The sequence below is a fragment of the Pseudophryne corroboree genome, unplaced genomic scaffold (genome assembly GCF_028390025.1).
Source record: "Pseudophryne corroboree isolate aPseCor3 unplaced genomic scaffold, aPseCor3.hap2 scaffold_1045, whole genome shotgun sequence".
In the NCBI taxonomy this organism is placed as follows: Eukaryota; Metazoa; Chordata; class Amphibia; order Anura; family Myobatrachidae; genus Pseudophryne; species Pseudophryne corroboree.
This window is the reverse complement of record NW_026967672.1, coordinates 80775-100000: the sequence shown is the minus strand read 5'-3', so window position 1 is coordinate 100000 and position 19226 is coordinate 80775. Positions and strand designations below refer to the sequence as shown.

Below are 19226 nucleotides of genomic sequence, written 5' to 3'. Positions count from 1 at the left end.
GGTACAGCGTGCGGTCTGTATGTGTGTCACTGTATAGAGGAGAGGACATGTTACATATGGAGGTATAGTGGTGAGGTGTGTATGTGTATCACTGTATAGAGGAGAGGACATGTTACATATGAGGTATAGTGGTGAGGTGTGTATGTATAGAGGAGAGTACATGTTACATATGAGGTATAGTGGTGAGGTGTGTATGTATCCCTGTATTGAGGAGAGGACATGTTACATATGAGGTATAGTGGTGAGGTGTGTATGTATGTATCACTGTATAGAGGAGAGGACATGTTACATATGAGGTATAGTGGTGAGGTGTGTATGTATCACTGTATAGAGGAGAGGACATGTTACATATGAGGTATAGTGGTGAGGTGTGTATGTATCACTGTATAGAGGAGAGGACATATTACATATGAGGTATAGTGGTGAGGTGTGTATGTGTATCACTGTATAGAGGAGAGGACATGTTACATATGAGGTATAGTGGTGAGGTGTGTATGTATCACTGTATAGAGGAGAGGACATGTTACATATGAGGTATAGTGGCGAGGTATGTATGTGTCACTGTATAGAGGAGAGGACATGTTACATATGAGGTATAGTGGTGAGGTGTGTGTATGTGTATCACTGTATAGAGGAGAGGACATGTTACATATGAGGTATAGTGGTGAGGTGTGTATGTGTATCACTGTATAGAGGAGAGGACATGTTACATATGAGGTATAGTGGTGAGGTGTGTATGTATCACTGTATAGAGGAGAGGACATGTTACATATGAGGTATAGTGGCGAGGTATGTATGTGTCACTATATAGAGGAGAGGACATGTTACATATGGGGTATAGTGGTGAGGTGTGTATGTGTCACTGTATAGAGGAGAGGACATGTTACATATGAGGTATAGTGGTGAGGTGTGTATGTATCACTATATAGAGGAGAGGACATGTTACATATGAGGTATAGTGGTGAGGTGTGTATGTGTCACTGTATAGAGGAGAGGACATGTTACATATGAGGTATAGTGGTGAGGTGTGTATGTGTCACTGTATAGAGGAGAGGACATGTTACATATGAGGTATAGTGGTGAGGTGTGTATGTATCACTGTATAGAGGAGAGGACATGTTACATATGAGGTATAGTGGTGAGGTGTGTATGTATCACTGTATAGAGGAGAGGACATGTTACATATGAGGTATAGTGGTGAGGTGTGTATGTATCACTGTATAGAGGAGAGGACATATTACATATGAGGTATAGTGGTGAGGTGTGTATGTGTATCACTGTATAGAGGAGAGGATATGTTACATATGGAGGTATAGTGGTGAGGTGTGTATATATCACTGTATAGAGGAGAGGACATGTTACATATGAGGTATAGTGGTGAGGTGTGTATGAGTATCACTGTATAGAGGAGAGGACATGTTACATATGGAGGTATAGTGGTGAGGTGTGTATGTATCACTGTATAGAGGAGAGGACATGTTACATATGAGGTATAGTGGTGAGGTGTGTATGTATCACTGTATAGAGGAGAGGACATGTTACATATGAGGTATAGTGGTGAGGTGTGTATGTATCACTGTATAGAGGAGAGGACATGTTACATATGAGGTATAGTGGTGAGGTGTGTATGTATCACTGTATAGAAGAGAGGACATGTTACATATGAGGAATAGTGGTGAGGTGTGTATATATCACTGTATAGAGGAGAGGACATGTTACATATGAGGTATAGTGGTGAGGTGTGTGTATGTGTATCACTGTATAGAGGAGAGGACATGTTACATATGAGGTATAGTGGTGAGGTGTGAATGTGTATCACTGTATAGAGGAGAGGACATGTTACATATGAGGTATAGTGGTGAGGTGTGTATATATCACTGTATAGAGGAGAGGACATGTTACATATGAGGTATAGTGGTGAGGTGTGTATGTATCACTGTATAGAGGAGAGGACATGTTACATATGGAGGTATAGTGGTGAGGTGTGTATATATCACTGTATAGAGGAGAGGACATGTTACATATGAGGTATAGTGGTGAGGTGTGTATGTGTATCACTGTATAGAGGAGAGGACATGTTACATATGAGGTATAGTGGTGAGGTATGTATGTATCACTGTATAGAGGAGAGGACATGTTACATATGAGGTATAGTGGTGAGGTGTGTATGTATCACTGTATAGAGGAGAGGACATGTTACATATGGAGGTATAGTGGTGAGGTGTGTATGTATCACTGTATAGAGGAGAGGACATGTTACATATGAGGTATAGTGGTGAGGTGTGTATGTATCACTGTATAGAGGAGAGGACATGTTACATATGAGGTATAGTGGTGAGGTGTGTATGTAGCACTGTATAGAGGAGAGGACATGTTACATATGAGGTATAGTGGTGAGGTGTGTATGTGTCACTGTATAGAGGAGAGGACATGTTACATATGGAGGTATAGTGGTGAGGTGTGTATATATCACTGTATAGAGGAGAGGACATGTTACATATGAGGTATAGTGGTGAGGTGTGTATATATGACTGTATAGAGGAGAGGACATGTTACATATGAGGTATAGTGGTGAGATGTGTATGTATAGAGGAGAGGACATGTTACATAGGAGGTATAGTGGTGAGGTGTGTATGTGTATCACTGTATAGAGGAGAGGACATGTTACATATGAGGTATAGTGGTGAGGTGTGTATGTGTCACTGTATAGAGGAGAGGACATGTTACATATGAGGTATAGTGGTGAGGTGTGTATGTGTCACTGTATAGAGGAGAGGACATGTTACATATGGGGTATAGTGGTGAGGTGTGTATATATCACTGTATAGAGGAGAGGACATGTTACATATGAGGTATAGTGGTGAGGTGTGTATGTATCACTGTATAGAGGAGAGGACATGTTACATATGAGGTATAGTGGTGAGGTGTGTATGTAGCACTGTATAGAGGAGAGGACATGTTACATATGAGGTATAGTGGTGAGGTGTGTATGTGTCACTGTATAGAGGAGAGGACATGTTACATATGGAGGTATAGTGGTGAGGTGTGTATGTATCACTGTATAGAGGAGAGGACATGTTACATATGAGGTATAGTGGTGAGGTGTGTATGTGTCACTGTATAGAGGAGAGGACCTGTTACATATGAGGTATAGTGGTGAGGTGTGTATGTGTATCACTGTATAGAGGAGAGGACATGTTACATATGGGGTATAGTGGTGAGGCGTGTATATATCACTGTATAGAGGAGAGGACATGTTACATATGAGGTATAGTGGTGAGGTGTGTATGTATCACTGTATAGAGGAGAGGACATGTTACATATGAGGTATTGTGGTGAGGTGTGTATGTGTCACTGTATAGAGGAGAGGACATGTTACATATGAGGTATAGTGGTGAGGTGTGTATATGTGTCACTGTATAGAGGAGAGGAGATGTTACATATGAGGTATAGTGGTGAGGTGTGTGTATGTATGTGTATCACTGTATAGAGGAGAGGACATGTTACATATGAGGTATAGTGGTGAGGTGTGTGTATGTGTATCACTGTATAGAGGAGAGGACATGTTACATATGAGGTATAGTGGTGAGGTGTGTATATATAACTGTATAGAGGAGAGGACATGTTACATATGAGGTATAGTGGTGAGGTGTGTATGTATCACTGTATAGAGGAGAGGACATGTTACATATGAGGTATAGTGGTGAGGTGTGTATGTATCACTGTGTAGAGGACATGTTACAAATGAGGTATAGTGGTGAGGTGTGTATGTGTCATTGTATAGAGGAGAGGACATGTTACATATGAGGTATAGTGGCGAGGTGTGTATGTATCACTGTATAGAGTAGAGGACATGTTACAAATGAGGTATAGTGGTGAGGTGTGTATGTGTCATTGTATAGAGGAGAGGACATGTTACATATGAGGTATAGTGGCGAGGTGTGTATGTATCACTGTATAGAGGAGAGGACATGTTACATATGAGGTATAGTGGTGAGGTGTGTGTATGTGTATCACTGTATAGAGGAGAGGACATGTTACATATGAGGTATAGTGGTGAGGTGTGTATATATAACTGTATAGAGGAGAGGACATGTTACATATGAGGTATAGTGGTGAGGTGTGTATGTATCACTGTATAGAGGAGAGGACATGTTACATATGAGGTATAGTGGTGAGGTGTGTGTATATATAACTGTATAGAGGAGAGGACATGTTACATATGAGGTATAGTGGTGAGGTGTGTATGTATCACTGTATAGAGGAGAGGACATGTTACATATGAGGTATAGTGGTGAGGTGTGTATGTATCACTGTATAGAGTAGAGGACATGTTACAAATGAGGTATAGTGGTGAGGTGTGTATATATCACTGTATAGAGGAGAGGACATGTTACATATGAGGCATAGTGGTGAGGTGTGTATGTATCACTGTATAGAGGAGAGGACATGTTACATATGAGGTATAGTGGTGAGGTGTGTATGTGTCACTGTATAGAGGAGAGGACATGTTACATATGAGGTATAGTGGTGAGGTGTGTATGTGTCACTGTATAGAGGAGAGGACATGTTACATATGAGGTATAGTGGTGAGGTGTGTATGTATCACTGTATAGAGGAGAGGACATGTTACATATGAGGTATAGTGGTGAGGTGTGTGTATGTGTATCACTGTATAGAGGAGAGGACATGTTACATATGGAGGTATAGTGGTGAGGTGTGTATGTATCACTGTATAGAGGAGAGGACATGTTACATATGAGGTATAGTGGTGAGGTGTGTATATATCACTGTATAGAGGAGATGACATGTTACATATGAGGTATAGTGGTGAGGTGTGTATGTATCACTGTATAGAGGAGAGGACATGTTACATATGAGGTATAGTGGTGAGGTGTGTATGTATCACTGTATAGAGGAGAGGACATGTTACATATGAGGTATAGTGGTGAGGTGTGTATGTGTCACTGTATAGAGGAGAGGACATGTTACATATGGAGGTATAGTGGTGAGGTGTGTATGTGTATCACTGTATAGAGGAGAGGACATGTTACATATGGAGGTATAGTGGTGAGGTGTGTATGTATCACTGTATAGAGGAGAGGACATGTTACATATGAGGTATAGTGGTGAGGTGTGTATGTATCACTGTATAGAGGAGAGGACATGTTACATATGAGGTATAGTGGTGAGGTGTGTATGTGTCACTGTATAGAGGAGAGGACATGTTACATATGGAGGTATAGTGGTGAGGTGTGTATGTGTATCACTGTATAGAGGAGAGGACATGTTACATATGAGGTATAGTGGTGAGGTGTGTATGTATCACTGTATAGAGGAGAGGACATGTTACATATGAGGTATAGTGGTGAGGTGTGTATGTGTCACTGTATAGAGGAGAGGACATGTTACATATGGAGGTATAGTGGTGAGGTGTGTATGTATCAATGTATAGAGGAGAGGACATGTTACATATGAGGTATAGTGGTGAGGTGTGTATGTGTCACTGTATAGAGGAGAGGACCTGTTACATATGAGGTATAGTGGTGAGGTGTGTATGTGTATCACTGTATAGAGGAGAGGACATGTTACATATGGGGTATAGTGGCGAGGCGTGTATATATCACTGTGTAGAGGAGAGGACATGTTACATATGAGGTATAGTGGTGAGGTGTGTATGTATCACTGTATAGAGGAGAGGACATGTTACATATGAGGTATAGTGGTGAGGTGTGTATGTGTATCACTGTATAGAGGAGAGGACATGTTACATATGGGGTATAGTGGTGAGGCGTGTATATATCACTGTATAGGGGAGAGGACATGTTACATATGAGGTATTGTGGTGAGGTGTGTATGTGTCACTGTATAGAGGAGAGGACATGTTACATATGAGGTATTGTGGTGAGGTGTGTATGTGTCACTGTATAGAGGAGAGGACATGTTACATATGAGGTATAGTGGTGAGGTGTGTATATGTGTCACTGTATAGAGGAGAGGAGATGTTACATATGAGGTATAGTGGTGAGGTGTGTGTATGTATGTGTATCACTGTATAGAGGAGAGGACATGTTACATATGAGGTATAGTGGTGAGGTGTGTGTATGTGTATCACTGTATAGAGGAGAGGACATGTTACATATGAGGTATAGTGGTGAGGTGTGTATATATAACTGTATAGAGGAGAGGACATGTTACATATGAGGTATAGTGGTGAGGTGTGTATGTATCACTGTATAGAGGAGAGGACATGTTACATATGAGGTATAGTGGTGAGGTGTGTATGTATCACTGTATAGAGTAGAGGACATGTTACAAATGAGGTATAGTGGTGAGGTGTGTATGTGTATCACTGTATAGAGGAGAGGATATGTTACATATGGAGATATAGTGGTGAGGTGTGTATATATCACTGTATAGAGGAGAGGACATGTTACATATGAGGTATAGTGGTGAGGTGTGTATGTATCACTGTATAGAGGAGAGGACATGTTACATATAAGGTATAGTGGTGAGGTGTGTATGTATCACTGTATAGAGGAGAGGACATGTTACATATGAGGTATAGTGGTGAGGTGTGTATGTGTCATTGTATAGAGGAGAGGACATGTTACATATGAGGTATAGTGGCGAGGTGTGTATGTATCACTGTATAGAGGAGAGGACATGTTACATATGAGGTATAGTGGCGAGGTATGTATGTGTCACTGTATAGAGGAGAGGACATGTTACATATGAGGTATAGTGGTGAGGTGTGTATGTATCACTGTATAGAGGAGAGGACATGTTACATATGAGGTATAGTGGTGAGGTGTGTATGTATCACTGTATAGAGGAGAGGACATGTTACATATGAGGTGTAGTGGTGAGGTGTGTATGTGTCACTGTATAGATGAGAGGACATGTTACATATGAGGTATAGTGGTGAGGTGTGTATGTATCACTGTATAGAGGAGAGGACATGTTACATATGGAGGTATAGTGGTGAGGTATGTATATATCACTGTATAGAGGAGAGGACATGTTACATATGAGGTATAGTGGTGAGGTGTGTATGTATCACTGTATAGAGGAGAGGACATGTTACATATGAGGTATAGTGGTGAGGTGTGTATGTATCACTGTATAGAGGAGAGGACATGTTACATATGAGGTATAGTGGTGAGGTGTGTATGTGTCACTGTATAGAGGAGAGGACATGTTACATATGAGGTATAGTGGTGAGGTGTGTATATATCACTGTATAGAGGAGAGGACATGTTACATATGAGGTATAGTGGTGAGGTGTGTATGTGTATCACTGTATAGAGGAGAGGACATGTTACATATGGAGGTATAGTGGTGAGGTGTGTATGTGTCACTGTATAGAGGAGAGGACATGTTACATATGAGGTATAGTGGTGAGGTGTGTATATATCACTGTATAGAGGAGAGGACATGTTACATATGAGGTATAGTGGTGAGGTGTGTATGTATCACTGTATAGAGGAGAGGACATGTTACATATGGAGGTATAGTGGTGAGGTGTGTATGTGTATCACTGTATAGAGGAGAGGACATGTTACATATGAGGTATAGTGGTGAGGTGTGTATGTATCACTGTATAGAGGAGAGGACATGTTACATATGAGGTATAGTGGTGAGGTGTGTATGTGTCACTGTATAGAGGAGAGGACATGTTACATATGAGGTATAGTGGTGAGGTGTGTATGTATCACTGTATAGAGGAGAGGACATGTTACATATGGAGGTATAGTGGCGAGGTGTGTATGTATCACTGTATAGAGGAGAAGACATGTTACATATGGAGGTATAGTGGTGAGGTGTGTATGTATCACTGTATAGAGGAGAGGACATGTTACATATGAGGTATAGTGATGAGGTGTGTATGTATCACTGTATAGAGGAGAGGACATGTTACATATGAGGTATAGTGATGAGGTGTGTATGTATCACTGTATAGAGGAGAAGACATGTTACATATGGAGGTATAGTGGTGAGGTGTGTATGTATCACTGTATAGAGGAGAGGACATGTTACATATGAGGTATAGTGGTGAGGTGTGTATGTATATATCACTGTATAGAGGAGAGGACATGTTACATATGAGGTATTGTGGTGAGGTGTGTATATATCACTGTATAGAGGAGAGGACATGTTACATATGAGGTATAGTGGTGAGGTGTGTATGTATCACTGTATAGAGGAGAGGACATGTTACATATGAGGTATAGTGGTGAGGTGTGTATGTATGTATCACTGTATAGAGGATAGGACATGTTACATATGAGATATAGTGGTGAGGTGTGTATATATAACTGTATAGAGGAGAGGACATGTTACATATGAGGTATAGTGGTGAGGTGTGTATGTATCACTGTATAGAGGAGAGGACATGTTACATATGAGGTATAGTGGTGAGGTGTGTATGTATGTATCACTGTATAGAGGATAGGACATGTTACATATGAGATATAGTGGTGAGGTATGTATGTATCACTGTATAGAGGAGAGGACATGTTACATATGGAGGTATAGTGGTGAGGTGTGTATGTGTATCACTGTATAGAGGAGAGGACATGTTACATATGAGGTATAGTGGTGAGGTGTGTATGTATCACTGTATAGAGGAGAGGACATGTTACATATGAGGTATAGTGGTGAGGTGTGTATGTATGTATCACTGTATAGAGGATAGGACATGTTACATATGAGATATAGTGGTGAGGTATGTATGTATCACTGTATAGAGGAGAGGACATGTTACATATGGAGGTATAGTGGTGAGGTGTGTATGTATCACTGTATAGAGGAGAGGACATGTTACATATGAGGTATTGTGGTGAGGTGTGTATGTATCACTGTATAGAGGAGAGGACATGTTACATATGAGGTATAGTGGTGAGGTGTGTATGTATCACTGTATAGAGGAGAGGACATGTTACATATGAGGTATTGTGGTGAGGTGTGTATGTATCACTGTATAGAGGAGAGGACATGTTACATATGAGGTGTAGTGGTGAGGTGTGTATGTATCACTGTATAGAGGAGAGGACATGTTACATATGAGGTATAGTGGTGAGGTGTGTATGTATCACTGTATAGAGTAGAGGACATGTTACATATGAGGTATAGTGATGAGGTGTGTATGTATCACTGTATAGAGGAGAGGACATGTTACATATGAGGTATAGTGGTGAGGTGTGTATGTATCACTGTATAGAGGAGAGGACATGTTACATATGAGGTATAGTGGTGAGGTGTGTATGTATCTCTGTATAGAGGAGAGGACATGTTACATATGAGGTATAGTGGTGAGGTATGTATGTGTCACTGTATAGAGGAGAGGACATGTTACATATGAGGTATAGTGGTGAGGTGTGTATGTATCACTGTATAGAGGAGAGGACATGTTACATATGAGGTATAGTGGTGAGGTGTGTATGTATCACTGTATAGAGGAGAGGACATGTTACATATGAGGTATAGTGGTGAGGTGTGTATGTATCACTGTATAGAGGAGAGGACATGTTACATATGAGGTATAGTGGTGAGGTGTGTATGTAGCACTGTATAGAGGAGAGGACATGTTACATATGAGGTATAGTGGTGAGGTGTGTGTATGTGTATCACTGTATAGAGGAGAGGACATGTTACATATGGAGGTATAGTGGTGAGGTGTGTATGTGTGTCACTGTATAGAGGAGAGGACATGTTACATATGAGGTATAGTGGTGAGGTGTGTATGTGTATCACTGTATAGAGGAGAGGACATGTTACATATGAGGTATAGTGGTGAGGTGTGTATGTGTCACTGTATAGAGGAGAGGACCTGTTACATATGAGGTATAGTGGTGAGGTGTGTATGTATCACTGTATAGAGGAGAGGACATGTTACATATGAGGTTTAGTGGTGAGGTGTGTATGTATCACTGTATAGAGGAGAGGACATGTTACATATGAGGTATAGTGGTGAGGTGTGTATGTATCACTGTATAGAGGAGAGGACATGTTACATATGAGGTATAGTGGTGAGGTGTGTATGTATCACTGTATAGAGGAGAGGACATGTTACATATGAGGTATAGTGGTGAGGTGTGTATGTATCACTGTATAGAGGAGAGGACATGTTACATATGAGGTATAGTGGTGAGGTGTGTATGTATCACTGTATAGAGGAGAGGACATGTTACATATGAGGTATAGTGGTGAGGTGTGTATGTATCGCTGTATAGAGGAGAGGACATGTTACATATGGAGGTATAGTGGTGAGGTGTGTATGTGTGTCACTGTATAGAGGAGAGGACATGTTACATATGAGGTATAGTGGTGAGGTGTGTATGTATCACTGTATAGAGGAGAGGACATGTTACATATGAGGTATAGTGGTGAGGTGTGTATGTATCACTGTATAGAGGAGAGGACATGTTACATATGGAGGTATAGTGGTGAGGTGTGTATGTGTGTCACTGTATAGAGGAGAGGACATGTTACATATGAGGTATAGTGGTGAGGTGTGTATGTGTGTCACTGTATAGAGGAGAGGACATGTTACATATGAGGTATAGTGGTGAGGTGTGTATGTATCACTGTATAGAGTAGAGGACATGTTACATATGGAGGTATAGTGGTGAGGTGTGTATGTATCACTGTATAGAGGAGAGGACATGTTACATATGAGGTATAGTGGTGAGGTGTGTATGTATCACTGTTTAGAGGAGAGGACATGTTACATATGAGGTATAGTGGTGAGGTGTGTATGTATCACTGTATAGAGGAGAGGACATGTTACATATGAGGTATAGTGGTGAGGTGTGTATATATCACTGTATAGAGGAGAGGACATGTTACATATGAGGTATAGTGGTGAGGTGTGTATGTATCACTGTATAGAGGAGAGGACATGTTACATATGAGGTATAGTGGTGAGGTGTGTATGTATCACTGTATAGAGTAGAGGACATGTTACATATGAGGTATAGTGGTGAGGTGTGTATGTATCACTGTATAGAGTAGAGGACATGTTACATATGAGGTATAGTGATGAGGTGTGTATGTATCACTGTATAGAGGAGAGGACATGTTACATATGAGGTATAGTGGTGAGGTGTGTATGTATCACTGTATAGAGGAGAGGACATGTTACATATGAGGTATAGTGGTGAGGTGTGTATGTATCTCTGTATAGAGGAGAGGACATGTTACATATGAGGTATAGTGGTGAGGTATGTATGTGTCACTGTATAGAGGAGAGGACATGTTACATATGAGGTATAGTGGTGAGGTGTGTATGTATCACTGTATAGAGGAGAGGACATGTTACATATGAGGTATAGTGGTGAGGTGTGTATGTATCACTGTATAGAGGAGAGGACATGTTACATATGAGGTATAGTGGTGAGGTGTGTATGTATCACTGTATAGAGGAGAGGACATGTTACATATGAGGTATAGTGGTGAGGTGTGTATGTAGCACTGTATAGAGGAGAGGACATGTTACATATGAGGTATAGTGGTGAGGTGTGTGTATGTGTATCACTGTATAGAGGAGAGGACATGTTACATATGGAGGTATAGTGGTGAGGTGTGTATGTGTGTCACTGTATAGAGGAGAGGACATGTTACATATGAGGTATAGTGGTGAGGTGTGTATGTGTATCACTGTATAGAGGAGAGGACATGTTACATATGAGGTATAGTGGTGAGGTGTGTATGTGTCACTGTATAGAGGAGAGGACCTGTTACATATGAGGTATAGTGGTGAGGTGTGTATGTATCACTGTATAGAGGAGAGGACATGTTACATATGAGGTTTAGTGGTGAGGTGTGTATGTATCACTGTATAGAGGAGAGGACATGTTACATATGAGGTATAGTGGTGAGGTGTGTATGTATCACTGTATAGAGGAGAGGACATGTTACATATGGAGGTATAGTGGTGAGGTGTGTATGTGTGTCACTGTATAGAGGAGAGGACATGTTACATATGAGGTATAGTGGTGAGGTGTGTATGTATCACTGTATAGAGGAGAGGACATGTTACATATGAGGTATAGTGGTGAGGTGTGTATGTATCACTGTATAGAGGAGAGGACATGTTACATATGGAGGTATAGTGGTGAGGTGTGTATGTGTGTCACTGTATAGAGGAGAGGACATGTTACATATGAGGTATAGTGGTGAGGTGTGTATGTGTGTCACTGTATAGAGGAGAGGACATGTTACATATGAGGTATAGTGGTGAGGTGTGTATGTATCACTGTATAGAGTAGAGGACATGTTACATATGGAGGTATAGTGGTGAGGTGTGTATGTATCACTGTATAGAGGAGAGGACATGTTACATATGAGGTATAGTGGTGAGGTGTGTATGTATCACTGTATAGAGGAGAGGACATGTTACATATGAGGTATAGTGGTGAGGTGTGTATATATCACTGTATAGAGGAGAGGACATGTTACATATGAGGTATAGTGGTGAGGTGTGTATGTATCACTGTATAGAGGAGAGGACATGTTACATATGAGGTATAGTGGTGAGGTGTGTATGTGTGTCACTGTATAGAGGAGAGGACATGTTACATATGAGGTATAGTGGTGAGGTGTGTATGTGTGTCACTGTATAGAGGAGAGGACATGTTACATATGAGGTATAGTGGTGAGGTGTGTATGTATCACTGTATAGAGTAGAGGACATGTTACATATGGAGGTATAGTGGTGAGGTGTGTATGTATCACTGTATAGAGGAGAGGACATGTTACATATGAGGTATAGTGGTGAGGTGTGTATGTATCACTGTATAGAGGAGAGGACATGTTACATATGAGGTATAGTGGTGAGGTGTGTATATATCACTGTATAGAGGAGAGGACATGTTACATATGAGGTATAGTGGTGAGGTGTGTATGTATCACTGTATAGAGGAGAGGACATGTTACATATGAGGTATAGTGGTGAGGTGTGTATGTATCACTGTATAGAGTAGAGGACATGTTACATATGAGGTATAGTGGTGAGGTGTGTATGTATCACTGTATAGAGGAGAGGACATGTTACATATGAGGTATAGTGGTGAGGTGTGTATGTATCACTGTATAGAGTAGAGGACATGTTACATATGAGGTATAGTGGTGAGGTGTGTATATATCACTGTATAGAGGAGAGGACATGTTACATATGAGGTATAGTGGTGAGGTGTGTATGTATCACTGAATAGAGGAGAGGACATGTTACATATGAGGTATAGTGGCGAGGTATGTATGTATCACTGTATAGAGTAGAGGACATGTTACATATGAGGTATAGTGGTGAGGTGTGTATGTATCACTGTATAGAGTAGAGGACATGTTACATATGAGGTATAGTGGTGAGGTGTGTATGTATCACTGTATAGAGTAGAGGACATGTTACATATGAGGTATAGTGGTGAGGTGTGTATGTATCACTGTATAGAGTAGAGGACATGTTACATATGAGGTATAGTGGTGAGGTGTGTATGTATCACTGTATAGAGGAGAGGACATGTTACATATGAGGTATAGTGGTGAGGTGTGTATATGTGTCACTGTATAGAGGAGAGGACATGTTACATATGAGGTATAGTGGTGAGGTGTGTATGTATCACTGTATAGAGGAGAGGACATGTTACATATGAGGTATAGTGGTGAGGTGTGTATGTATCACTGTATAGAGGAGAGGACATGTTACATATGAGGTATAGTGGTGAGGTGTGTATGTATCACTGTATAGAGGAGAGGACATGTTACATATGAGGTATAGTGGTGAGGTGTGTATGTATCACTGTATAGAGAAGAGGACATGTTACATATGAGGTACAGTGGTGAGGTGTGTATGTATCACTGTATAGAGGAGAGGACATGTTACATATGAGGTATAGTGGTGAGGTGTGTATGTATCACTGTATAGAGGAGAGGACATGTTACATATGAGGTATAGTGGTGAGGTGTGTATGTATCACTGTATAGAGGAGAGGACATGTTACATATGAGGTATAGTGGTGAGGTGTGTATGTATCACTGTATAGAGGAGAGGACATGTTACATATGAGGTATAGTGGTGAGGTGTGTATGTATCACTGTATAGAGGAGAGGACATGTTACATATGAGGTATAGTGGTGAGGTGTGTATGTATCACTGTATAGAGGAGAGGACATGTTACATATGAGGCATAGTGGTGAGGTGTGTATGTATCACTGTATAGAGGAGAGGACATGTTACATATGAGGCATAGTGGTGAGGTGTGTATGTATCACTGTATAGAGGAGAGGACATGTTACATATGAGGCATAGTGGTGAGGTGTGTATGTATCACTGTATAGAGGAGAGGACATGTTACATATGAGGTATAGTGGTGAGGTGTGTATGTATCACTGTATAGAGGAGAGGACATGTTACATATGAGGTATAGTGGTGAGGTGTGTATATATCACTGTATAGAGGAGAGGACATGTTACATATGAGGTATTGTGGTGAGGTGTGTATATATCACTGTATAGAGGAGAGGACATGTTACATATGAGGTATAGTGGTGAGGTGTGTATGTATCACTGTATAGAGGAGAGGACATGTTACATATGAGGTATAGTGGTGAGGTGTGTATGTGTATCACTGTATAGAGGAGAGGACATGTTACATATGAGGTATAGTGGTGAGGTGTTTATGTATCACTGTATAGAGGAGAGGACATGTTACATATGAGGTATAGTGGTGAGGTGTGTATATATAACTGTATAGAGGAGAGGACATGTTACATATGAGGTATAGTGGTGAGGTGTGTATATATCACTGTATAGAGGAGAGGACATGTTACATATGAGGTATTGTGGTGAGGTGTGTATATATCACTGTATAGAGGAGAGGACATGTTACATATGAGGTATAGTGGTGAGGTGTGTATGTATCACTGTATAGAGGAGAGGACATGTTACATATGAGGTATTGTGGTGAGGTGTGTATGTATCACTGTATAGAGGAGAGGACATGTTACATATGAGGTATAGTGGTGAGGTGTGTATGTGTATCACTGTATAGAGGAGAGGACATGTTACATATGAGGTATTGTGGTGAGGTGTGTATATATCACTGTATAGAGGAGAGGACATGTTACATATGAGGTATAGTGGTGAGGTGTGTATGTATCACTGTATAGAGGAGAGGACATGTTACATATGAGGTATAGTGGTGAGGTGTGTATGTATCACTGTATAGAGGAGAGGACATGTTACATATGAGGTATAGTGGCGAGGTATGTAAGTGTCACTGTATAGAGGAGAGGACATGTTACATATGAGGTATAGTGGTGAGGTGTGTATGTGTCACTGTATAGAGGAGAGGACATGTTACATATGAGGTATAGTGGTGAGGTGTGTATGTATCACTGTATAGAGGAGAGGACATGTTACATATGAGGTATTGTGGTGAGGTGTGTATGTATCACTGTATAGAGGAGAGGACATGTTACATATGAGGTATAGTGGTGAGGTGTGTATGTATCACTGTATAGAGTAGAGGACATGTTACATATGGGATCCATTTGCACCGGCGATCGCAAGGAGATTGACAGGAAGGAGGTGTTTGTGGGTGGTAACTGACCGTTTTCTGGGAGTGGTTGGGAAAACGCAGGCGTGTCCAGGCGTTTGCAGGGCGGGTGTCTGACGTCAGTTCTGGTCCCGGACAGGCTGAAGTGATCGCAGCGACTGAGTAAGTTCTGGGCTGCTCAGAGACTGCAGAAGATCAGTTTGTACAGCTCTGATACACATGCGATCGCACACTCGCACAGCTACAATACACTCCCCCTGCAGACGGCGACTATCCTATCGCAGGGCTTCAAAAACCACTGCCCAGCGATCAGCTCTGAATTACCCCCAACATTCACACTGTCTGCACACTCGCTAGCAGAGGGTCTCATTCAGTTTGGTATGCAGCTACGATTGGCTAGGCTACGGAACTGCTAATGTCAGCATGTATCGCTGTCGCCCAGGAATGCGCAGAGAAGCCCACCGCAGCTGTCACAAACCCATTCGCAGCCGATATGCAATAACGAGGAACGTCGAGGCTACGAGTAGGCCTGCAGCTATGCAGACTGGACGCTGGACTACTGCAACCTTCTCCTCACTGGCCTACTGCAACCTTCCCCTCACTGGACTACTGCAACCTTCCCCTCACTGGCCTACTGCAACCTTCTCCTCACTGGCCTACTGCAACCTTCCCCTCACTGGACTACTGCAACCTTCCCCTCACTGGACTACTGCAACCTTCCCCTCACTGGCCTACTGCAACCTTCTCCTCACTGGACTACTGCAACCTTCTCCTCACTGGCCTACTGCAACCTTCTCCTCACTGGACTACTGCAACCTTCTCCTCACTGGCCTACTGCAACCTTCTCCTCACTGGCCTACTGCAACCTTCCCCTCACTGGCCTACTGCAACCTTCCCCTCACTGGACTACTGCAACCTTCCCCTCACTGGACTACTGCAACCTTCTCCTCACTGGACTACTGCAACCTTCTCCTCACTGGCCTACTGCAACCTTCCCCTCACTGGACTACTGCAACCTTCCCCTCACTGGCCTACTGCAACCTTCTCCTCACTGGACTACTGCAACCTTCTCCTCACTGGCCTACTGCAACCTTCTCCTCACTGGCCTCCGCTGCTCACTCTCCTCCGATCTGTTCTCATTGTTGAGCTGAGTTTTATCACTCTCCAAGGCTTGATAAATGGGGGCCTATGGGCCTAATTCAGACCTGATCGCTCGCTAGGGGTATTTTGCAGCGCTGCGATCAGATAGTCGCCGCCTATAGGGGAGTGTATTTTAGCTTTGCAAGTGTGCGATCACATGTGCAGCCGAGCGGTACAAAAAAGTTTTGTGCAGTTTCTGAGTTGCCCAGAACTTACTCAGCCGCTGCGATCACTTCAGCCTGTCCGGGGCCGCAATTGACGTCAGACACCCGCCCTGCAAACGCTTGGACACGCCTGCGTTTTTCCAAACACTCCCAGAAACTGCCAGTTGACACTCACAAACGCCCTCTACCTGTCACTCTCCTTTCGATCGGCTGTGCGAATGGATTCTTCGTAAAATCCATCGCACAGCAACGATCCGCTTTGTACTCTGTGATGCGCCTGCGCATTGCGGTGCATACGCATGCGCAGTTCTGACCTGATCGCAGCGCTTCAAAAAAAGCTAGCGTGCAATCAGGTCTGAATGACCCCCTATGTGACTTAACGTTCACTCACAAGCTAGGACTGCATTGATCTGTGATTGGCTGTATTGGGTTCCTACTGATATGTCTCCTGTCCATCTTCTTCTTCTTCTTCTTAGATCATTGAACAGAGTTATAATGAGTCCTACATTAGTCGACATGCTCCTGAGTCTCAATCAATCGATGCTGGACTTCTGCGGACTCTGTGGTCTCTGTCCGTGGCCATCTTCTCCATTGGTGGGATGGTGTCTTCTCTGTGTGTAGGAGTCGTATCTCAGTGGCTTGGACGGTAAGTGGTTAGAGTGCAAAAGTCCCAGCTCAACCCCAAGAGGAACCCGAGTGTGATAGTACATTTATTGGTGGAGGAGAGGGGCGCCCGTAGACACCAAGGGGTATATTTACTAAGCTCCCGATTTTGACCGAGATGCCGTTTTTTCTTCAAAGTGTCATCTCGGTAATTTACTAAACACTAATCACGGCAGAGATGAGGGCATTCGTAATTTTTTGCAAGTTCAGGTAAAAAATTACGAATGAATACACCATCGGTCAAAACGCGGCTGTTTAAGTATGAATCTCGGTCATTTACTAAGAAGTGCAAAGCAAAAAAAGAACAAACACTGCCGTGAAAAATTACAACTCGTAAAAAAGTGCTAAAAAAAAACAGAACCTTTTTTTTTATTCGTGATTGGATAGGCATGCAGGGATCCATGAGATCCGTGCATGTATATCAGTGGGAAGGGGTGGGAAAGTGCTTATTTTTAAAAAAAAAATGCGTGGGGTCCCCCCTCCTAAGCATAACCAGCCTCGGGCTCTTTGAGCCGATCCTGGTTGCAGAAATATGGTGAAAAAAATGACAGGGGTTCCCCCATATTTAAGCAACCAGCATCGGGCTCTGCGCCTGGTCCTGGTCCCAAAAATACGGGGGACAAAAAGAGTAGGGGTCCCCCGTATTTTTAAAACCAGCACCGGGCTCCACTAGCTGGACAGATAATGCCACAGCCGGGGGTCACTTTTATACAGCGCCCTGCGGCCGTGGCATCAAAAATCCAACTAGTCACCCCTGGCCGGGGTACCCTGGGGGAGTGGGAACCCCTTCAATCAAGGGGTCCCCCCCCCCCCAGCCACCCAAGGGCCAGGGGTGAAGCCCGAGGCTGTCCCCCCCCATCCAATGGGCTGCAGATGGGAGGGCTGATAGCCTTTGTTGTAAAATAAAAGATATTGTTTTTAGTAGCAGTACTACAAGTCCCAGCAAGCCTCCCCCGCATGCTGGTACTTGGAGAACCACAAGTACCAGCATGCGGCGGAAAAACGGGCCCGCTGGTACCTGTAGTACTACCACTAAAAAAATACCCAAAAAAACACAAGACACACACACCGTGAAAGTATAATTTTATTACATACATGCACACATACATACATACTTACCTTATGTTCCCACGCAGGTCGGTCCTCTTCTCCAGTAGAATCCAAGGGGTACCTGTTGAATAAATTCTACTCACGAGATCCAGGGGTCCAGGCTCCTCGGCAAATCCAGGGATAATCCACGTACTTGAATAAAACAAAAAAACGGTTGCCCGACCACGAACTGAAAGGTGACCCATGTTTGCACATGGGTCACCTTCCCACGAATGCCAGAAACCCACTTTGCCTTCTGGCTAAGTGGGTTTCTTCAGCCAATCAGGGAGTGCCACGTTGTAGCACTCTCCTGATCAGCTGTGTGCTCCTGTCCTCACTGACAGGCGGCACACGGCAGTGTTACAATGTAGCGCCTATGCGCTACATTGTAACCAATGATGGGAACTTTCTGCCCTGCGGTTGACCTAAAGTGACGTCACTGCTGAGCAGAAAGTTCCCATCATTGGTTACAATGTAGCGCATAGGCGCTACATTGTAACACTGCCGTGTGCTGCCTGTCAGTCAGTACAGGAGCACACAGCCGATCAGGAGAGTGCTACAACGTGGCACTCCCTGATTGGCTGAAGAAACCCACTTAGCCAGAAGGCAAA

The 19226-nt window shown here is 42.8% G+C and overlaps 1 protein-coding gene across 1 annotated transcript in view; it reads left to right on the top strand.

The window, feature by feature from the left end:
* LOC134988311 (solute carrier family 2, facilitated glucose transporter member 4-like) overlaps nt 1-17509 on the top strand; it is a gene marked incomplete at its 3' end in the record, with an annotated part of 18360 nt that extends 851 nt beyond the window's left edge. The window contains exon 4 of the mRNA XM_063950540.1: nt 17340-17509. Within this exon, the coding sequence (XP_063806610.1) occupies nt 17340-17509 (170 nt within the window). The remainder of the gene's footprint in view (nt 1-17339) is intronic.
* Between the last annotated feature and the right edge of the window lie 1717 nt (nt 17510-19226).